Source organism: Coffea eugenioides, chromosome 2, assembly GCF_003713205.1.
Source record: "Coffea eugenioides isolate CCC68of chromosome 2, Ceug_1.0, whole genome shotgun sequence".
In the NCBI taxonomy this organism is placed as follows: Eukaryota; Viridiplantae; Streptophyta; class Magnoliopsida; order Gentianales; family Rubiaceae; genus Coffea; species Coffea eugenioides.
This window is the reverse complement of record NC_040036.1, coordinates 68,042,239-68,050,936: the sequence shown is the minus strand read 5'-3', so window position 1 is coordinate 68,050,936 and position 8,698 is coordinate 68,042,239. Positions and strand designations below refer to the sequence as shown.

At 32.0% G+C, this 8,698-nt stretch overlaps 1 protein-coding gene across 1 annotated transcript; it reads left to right on the top strand.

Annotated features, from left to right (window-relative positions):
• Window positions 1-5,646: 5,646 nt before the first annotated feature.
• Window positions 5,647-6,976, top strand: LOC113763265 (vinorine synthase-like). The gene has a single exon (XM_027307024.1). It carries the CDS (start codon window positions 5,653-5,655, stop codon window positions 6,961-6,963), a length of 1,311 nt encoding a protein of 436 aa, XP_027162825.1. The 5' UTR covers window positions 5,647-5,652; the 3' UTR covers window positions 6,964-6,976.
• Window positions 6,977-8,698: the final 1,722 nt, after the last annotated feature.

The window sequence follows — 8,698 nt, the reverse complement described above, 5'->3', positions numbered from 1 at the left end:
CAAATCAAATTTCATATAATCCGATCCATAGTCCCTCACATTTCACAAAATGAATTTTTCATCCCTTACATTTCACAAAATAAATTTTTTCATCCCTCATTGATCATGTGTATGAATAGCTTTTTTTTAAAACCCATGTATATATCTATATGATTGTTCAAGTGAAATAAAATAGAAATATATTTCATGCTATATGTACTGTTCAAGCGAAATCAAATAGACATATATATATGAGTTTTCAAAAATTTTTAAAAAAAAACTATTTGTACATGCGATCAATGAGGGATGAAATTTTTCATTTTATGAAATATGAGGGACGAAAAAATTTATTTTGTGAAATATGAGAGACTATATATCAGATTCTGCAAAATATGATTTGACAATTTTACCCATAAAAAATGATTACGTGCAAAGCACGTAGTGGTTTCCAGACAAAAATTAGTCAAAAACTTAGATGGGAACCAAATTTGATCAATGTGAATTTGTAAAGGATGTAAAATTACACTTTTAAAAGTAATGAATGAATAAAATCATTTTATAAAATGTGAAGGCCAGGGCATTTTGAATAATTTTTCATATACTAATCGATTTGAATATGAACTTGATATTAATAAACAATGTACATATGTGAGTTTTGTGTGATCTGGAACCGAACCAATATATAAGTTTTTTGTATTGGACCGAGTTTGACCCTATTAAATGGGTTTACAAATCTCAATTTACACTGTAACCGTTTTTGAATTAAAATTGATCAAGAAAATATGATTAATTAATTAACTAGTACGACCAAATTAGTATTAAATTTACTTTTGCTTTTAGTAGGAGTAAATAAGTTTAAACTTTTAGTAGGTCCAACTTAGTCAAAATTTTAATTATTAACAATAGGGGGAAAAATAGTCCAAAATTTATTTGTTTCATTAAAATAGTCAAATTAGTTCAAAACATAAATTTTTTTTTTATCAATAGGGGCAAATTTATCCAAAATTTTAGTTATTTTATTAATACAAATAAATGAGTAAAAAGTTTAGTTTTATTCATAGTATGGGCAAATCAGTCCAAAATTATGGTATAACATTAATATGGGCAAATTAGTCCAAAATTTAACTTTTTTTATCAGTAGGTTCGTCTAAAATTTTATTATGTGATTAATAGGGGCAAATTAGTCCAAAAATTAGATAATATTATAGCAAAAGAGTATGTTTATACAGCTGCTAAAATGAAACATTATTCTATTAGTAGGAGTAAATAAGTTTCAATTGTCATCATCCCACCTCTTACTCTCCCAGGATAAATCATATCACCCCCCTCCTTCATGGGATTATTTTATCCCCCATATAGAGAATTAATTCGGTTATGTGGAATGTTTCATTCTATATATAAAACGCAATCAAATATGGAATGACACAGTAATTCAATCACGCATCATTTCATGGACCAAATGAACCCATACTTTTTTCAAACAATGCAAAAATCATCTACACGGGCAAACGGACCTAAACCTCTCGTCTATATAAAATTTTGCAGTAATTACCTGTAATACAAATATTTATCCTAGAATTAAACATAGATGTCTTTCTATGGGAGAAAAAAATGTGTTGAAACTTTCAACCTTTTCAAGCTCCAATACAAATATGATCTCCATAGTAAATTTAAAACAATTATTTAAACATAAGAAATGTACAATTGGATCATAAGTTTTAACTCCAACAGGGAACCGTATACAAGTTAACCATCCCCTGCCATATTATCTTGGCTCCACCACTGAAACTGAAGAGTGCCATGAGGAGCAGTAGGTGCATGATATTGCGGAGAATAGTAAATTAAGGGGGAGTCAAAAGATTTTCTGGTTGTTGTGTCCTTGTCACGTACTGATCTAAATATGTCGATTGCTCAATAACGCGTTGTCTCTGCTTTCTTAAATTTTCTACATGGAAAGATTTCATATCTTAACCTTGAATTTTTCAAGAACTGGCTAGGTCTAGCTACTTCTTAAGTATGCAAAGAAACTATTTAGTTTTAATCTCATGCAGCATCAACTGTTAAAGTTTGTCCAGATCATTGAATATAGCAAAAATCTTTTAATTATTAGTCTCAATGTTGTAATTTATTTGTATTTACATTATTATTGTAAGGAAAAAATGATCCCAAACAATGTATTATATATGTATGTATGTATATATATTTTAGTGTAAGTGGGAGGTTTCGAATTCAAAACCTCTCACTTACATTTTTTTCCTTTTGTACCACCCATCCCATCCCTCATCTTCATACAATGCATTAATGTCTTTATGCCCGTGACACACATAATTCACTAAGAAATTGCCCACGATATTTTTTCTTCAGCAAAAATCATTCATGACAATTTTTCTTTATTTGGCTTAAAATTTTTTTTTTTTTTTTTTGCAGCTATATGTAAATATTTTTTGTAGTGAATTGGAGGGGACAAAAGGGGTTGAAGGCCGCCTTCTGTTTTGGATCATTTTAAATGACATTTTACACAAAATAAATGTGAAAGTTCTAAACTATTAAATGATTCCAATTCCAAATGTTGCCACTGTACCAATGGCGTCCCTTTCAAAGAATTTGGTCTCTCAAACATGATTACCCCACCGAATTCCGAATGGAATACAATTTGAAGCAGTCAATGTCAAGGGGTCTTTTTGATTGTGGAACCTTTATTTATTTATTTATTGGGAACCAATGGTGAATGAACTCAATACAGGTGGAATTGGAAAACCTAACCTTGGTTTTGTGAAGGAAAACCTAACCTTGCTTTTTTCCATTATTGATTACTTGGAGCTTTGGAATTGGAGAGCCAACAGAATAAAAGGTTCTTGTGGAGATTTGGACTGTCACTTTTTTTAAAAAATTTGTAGTCAAAGGTGGGATTTAAAAGCTAAAATTTTTAATTCTTAAGATCTCGACTTTAAATTAAACTGTCACACTTGTATCCAACTATAACTGAATTTTGAAGTAGATTGGTAATATATATATCTTGTGGTAAGCCAAAAGCGTGACCACAGGTTCCACACGTTCTGTGCAATGGGTTTCCATTACTTCTTTGAACCAAAAAAATAAAAGAAAATGTAAAAACAAGAATGACCAACTTGCATAAAAAGTTTGTGTCTTATGAAGAAATTATTGGGATGATGAAAGTGAACCCAGGTGCAGTTGATTTGTATCCACAAATGTCCAATTTAGAGGAAGTTTACCAAGTCAAATTTTGCTTGGGTGGGATTTCCAGACGTGTAAGCATCGATTATTTTATGGTCTTTATCAAGTACAGTTGTCAGTGTCACCATCTAATTTCTGTCCTGAGCAGTCTTAGTCGTAAGTTAAACGGAAAACTGAAAAAAGGAGTACTTAGTCATTGCAGTACATTTTACTTTAGTTGACTAAAATTTGTTTGGCAGATTCCTTGTTAAATACGTCTTTTAACACATTCTTTAGATAAGCTCTTCAATTATTTCTTATTTGTCTATTTATGGCCTTGTTCTCGGATGTTTTAGATTTTACAAAAATTTGATCACAGAAAATAATCAAAATCAGTAAAAACTACTCTCTAGATGATTATAGATTTTAACTTTTCATCATTAAAAAAAATATATAATCAAAATATAAAAGCAACCGAGAATATCACAAAAACTAATTTTCTAAAATCAGAATTTATAATCAATTAAAATAATCAATCGACAACACATCCTATGTACATTAGTTTCCAAAAGGTGTTGCAGTTTATTTTTTAAATTCAAACCATATGTTTCATGTCAAATTGAAGAAATCTTTACAGAATGATGCTCTAGATTTTATCGTCTTAATAGGTATCGTGGGCATTTTTCATTAAATAAACCTAATAGGGATCTTGCTAGGGTCTAAATTAACTTATCTTTCCAACAATCTTTTTTTCAAAATTTTGAAGTGATGGGTCATATTTAAGATATTTCCTGCATTCCTATAATTTTTGGCAACTCAGATTCGTGGCATGGGTATGCTTCATAACAATTATATGTGGCAAACAAACATATTTAACTAAATTTATCCATACCCGCCCATAAATAAATGGGTATGAGTATCTTAAGTTTTTGCATATAGGTACAAATGAGTTACCCATAACCTATCAAATCCAATTAACCCATTTTAAATTGTCTTCTCCCAAACCTCCTCTCTTCCCCCGCCCATTTTTTTTTCAAATTTTTCATTTTTTCATGATGTTAACTACTTTTATTTTATTATTATTATTATTTGTTAGTTTTATCTTATCAATTTATTTTATCTTAGTTTGTTAACTTGCTCATTTTTTGGCATTACCAATTTATGATAAGTTTTAGTCTCTTTTCCAACCTTTACAAAATGAAATTTTAAATTTACACATGAAAAAAATGCTAGAACTTCAAAATTTTTAGATTAAGTTTTTATGTTAACTTTTATAGTACATAGTTCAAATTTTTATATTCTTATTGTTTAATTATTAAATAGTATGTAATTTTATAACACAGAGTATGGATGGAAAAAAATTGATAATTAGACTTATTGATCATTATAAGTAAATATTTAAAACTAATGATGGGTGTAAAGGGTGGTATAAATTGATAACTTAGTTTGCAAAAATGAATTTAAATGAGTTTACAAAAAGTTAAATAAATGGGTTATAAATGGGTAATTGAGTTATCCAATTCATTTTTTGACTTACCCATTTATACCTATTTAATTGAATGGGTATAAATGAGTTAACTCACTTATACCCATTTTTCATTTTAACCAACTCAAATCAGTGAATCACTCATTGTGACACCTCTAATAACAATTAACAACCGTGGTAACAGATCTCAATAACTGCTATTTAATTGTATCAACACAATCAGTGTTATTTAATATTATCTATTGGATGTCATTAAGTCAAAAAGTATTGGATGATGGATATCCTTAGTGCCACTAGGCATAAGAAAAACTAGTTTTATGCTCCATGACAAACTTATCGCAACCAAAAAATCAAGGGTAGATTACATATAATCCCTTATAATTTTGCATAATGCCATATACCTCCTTATGGTTTCAAAATAATAATATAACTCTCTGTAGTTTTATGTAAAGTGGAACATGGACAGAATGTATGATCAATTATAGCGATTATACAAGATGCGCTCCAAAAGAACATGTGATGGAATCATAACATCTACCTAACACTCTTATGGTTTGCATAAATATTCACTTTACTCCCCTATGACTTTTACATTTATCTATGTAATCCTCTTGTGATTTTATATAAGGTGATTAAGTTGCTATTTGATTTAACATTTAAATAAAAGCACTACTGGTATTTCAACTAACAACATTATATCTATCAAATTTTCACTTTAAATGAAATTATAAGAGGTGTAGTGGATATTTTGAAATGCTACAGAGCTCATGTCTCTGTGATGAGTTAATAGATGAAATCAGAGGGAAGTTATTTGTAATTTATCCAAAAATCAAAGATAGAAATCAAAATAAACATAATATGTCGGCCCATATGAAAGTGGTTGGGCTTTTGTATTTATTATTTTTTCTTTGTTGGCAGCTTGACTGATTGATTATGTCTTCCTATAAATAGGGGAAGCCACCATGCTCTCCCAAGTCCCAAGTGTGGTAGAAGCTTGAAGAAAGTAACCAAATATGGTGGCCAACTCGGAGATATTATCAAAAGAAATGATTATACCATCATCTCCAACACCCTATCACCTTAGAAACTTCACTCTATCTTTCCTAGATCAACTTGCACCACCCATTCACATCCCCCTTATTTTCTTCTACCAACCTAGCCAATTACAAACTTACAAAGATCATGCCCAAATTTCTCAACTCCTCAAACAATCATTATCCAATGCTCTGACTAAATTTTACCCCCTAGGTGGAAGAATTTGCAGTGACGATTTTGCAATTGATGCTAATGATGCTGGTGCTTTGTTTGTTGAAGCTCAAGTTCACTCTAACCTCTTGCAGGTTATAGAAAAGCCTAGCATGGATGAGATGAAACAGTATTTGCCCCTTGAGCCTAATGGTAGTGGCCATGGCATCACTGAAGCTAACACTATCCTTTTAGCTGTTCAAATCAATATCTTTGATTGTGGAGGCCTAGCTATTGGCGTGCAAATGTCGCACAAGATAGCCGATGGCACGTCCTTGGTGGCTTTCATGAATGCGTGGGCCGCAAACTGCCGAGGAGATGCTGAAATTCATCAATCTAGTTTGGATTTGGCTAGTTTATTTCCACCAAAAGATGTGCTCAACTCCGGTTTCAAACCAACAGTAGGCATCACAAAGGAAAAGATCACGACTAAACGATTTGTGTTTGACAGGGAAAAGCTGGCGAAACTCAAACAAGCTCTTGCTTCATCTCCTGGATCACAAGTGAAGGATCCTACGCGGGTGGAGGCTGTTTCAGCCTTTTTTTGGAGGCATTTCATAGAGGCGACAAGAGCCAAGATGGATTCTAAGTCCAAGAAGATGGTTGCAGCAGTCCATGCTGTGAACTTGAGACCCAGGATGAATCCTGTCCTTCCGGATCACGCCTTTGGGAACTTGTGGAGGCATGCCCTAGCAATTCCAGTAGCTGAGGGAGAGAAAGGGTATCAGAATCTAGCTGGTGATTTGAGGAATGCAATAAGGAATATCAACAGCAATTATGTGAAAACATTACAAATTGGAGACGAGTATCTACATGCTCTCAAGAAAACTATGGAATTAGTCTCGAAGGGAGACATAGAATTTTGCAACTTTAGCAGTTGGTGTAGATTTCCTGTGTACGAGGTGGATTATGGTTGGGGCAAGCCTACATGGGTGTGCACAACCACCTTGCCCTTCAAGAATGTTGTGATATTGATGAGTACAAGTTGTGGGGAGGGTATAGAAGCATGGGTTAACATGCTTGAAGAAGATATGGCTAGTTTTGAGAGTGACCATATGCAGCTTGAGGTTCCTGCCTAAGATCTCAGCTCTTAAACTATAGTTATCACTTATCATCTATAGGTATGAAATGGTTTGCTATAATTGTATACATGGCTAGGGAGACCACCTAGGTTAAGACCACCTCCTATTCTGGATTGACTAATGGTATGGAATCTGATCTTTTTATCTACCATTTGTTCTTTCATAGATATAATTACTTGGAAGAAGTAATGAGGGAATAGGTGTGTTACGTCCAATTAAGTCTGGTAAAGCACTATTTAAGCAGTTATAAGACAATTTCTAACGTGTAATCTTTATTAGTTGATTTTCAATTGGTTGTCAATTGCATCTGGGTATAAAAGAAGCGTAAATGCCACTAAAAGAATGAAGGATAGAGAAAGCGAACAGCAGTCACTTTTTGTATAGGATGATGGAGCCTTCGCTATGATCACTTTCGATTCTCATTTTCCTCAATGCTATAATTACAAACGCGTCATTACGGTCAAGACTAATAAGTCTAATATGGTAACAAAATCTAGAGTCCCTTTTTGTTTAAGAATTTTTTTAATGGGCACTTGTTAGTTACTTTATTCATACCAAACTTACCATATAGATATACACACCTACAATTATCGTAGTTTTGCATTTAAACGCCTTTATAAATTAATAGCACTTTTGACAAAAATCTAAAACTTAAGACCCCTCTTAACAAGGGCATCCGATAGCCAAATCCTTTATTTAAATGCACTTTGCAACCACATACATAAAGATTTAAAGTTAAACAGCATTATTTTTGGGTTCATTTTTGGATTTTGTGATTTTGTCCAATATATAGTTGCAACCAACTTGAAATTACACACTTTGAGGACCCTCTAAGTTTTCTAGCAATTTTCACTTTACCCTCTCACTTTTATTTCGGTAATAATAATAGTTAAGGTTAATTGTTAGAAACCCTCCATATGTATTACATTAGTTAAGTTTCTGTCTAGGTCATTAATGAAATGATCAATATGTTTTTTCTTTAGGACTTTAAGTGACAAAAGTACTTTTTGAAAGGTGGCAAAAGAAGGAAAATATGAGTGACTAAAGTTCCATTTTTTGAAAGTGCGTATCTGATTGGTCTTCTTTTCCAGTTTGGTTCCTCAACTCAGGCAGACAGTGGAAACATAAACACAAGTACTATGGTACCAAACAAAAAGAAAATGAGCGAAAATAGGGAAAACAAAAAGAAAGAAAACAGAATGCTCGATATTATCTTTTATTTTTTTTATCAGAATGCTATCAACTTCTTGTTTAATTGAATGCATTCATCAAGATGGCCTTCTTTCTCCTGCTACTTATTCTTCCCTCTGTTTTTCATTGATTTCTTAATATTTATTTTTTTCTATCTTTTTTCGGTTGGTAATATTTCAAATAGCTGTTAACGTTGAGAGGTAGTTCTATCAACTATTTCAAAAGTGCAACTTGAAGCTCAGTCAACAGTTAATGCAACGTCAGGTGTTTATTAAATGTGTAGATTATCTATAAAAATACTTTAGGATGTTTAATGCAACTGAGGTAATAATATATGGGGTTTTTTGCAATTAACCCTAATACTTAACGATGCTTGACTGCTGGTCAAAACAGTAATGATGTCAAAGTTGATGAAAAGACAAATATGTCCCTAAATCGTATCAAGCCAAATATGGCTCATCCAAGCACTTCTTAAACTTCCTTACTTACCTTAATTTTAACATTTGGGTGATTTAGGCTAATTCCATTTGAGTACATAATT

Bases quoted from the DNA above. Each gene is read 5' to 3' on its own strand.
- LOC113763265 (XM_027307024.1), top strand. From the start codon at position 5,653: ATGGTGGCCAACTCGGAGATATTATCAAAAGAAATGATTATACCATCA.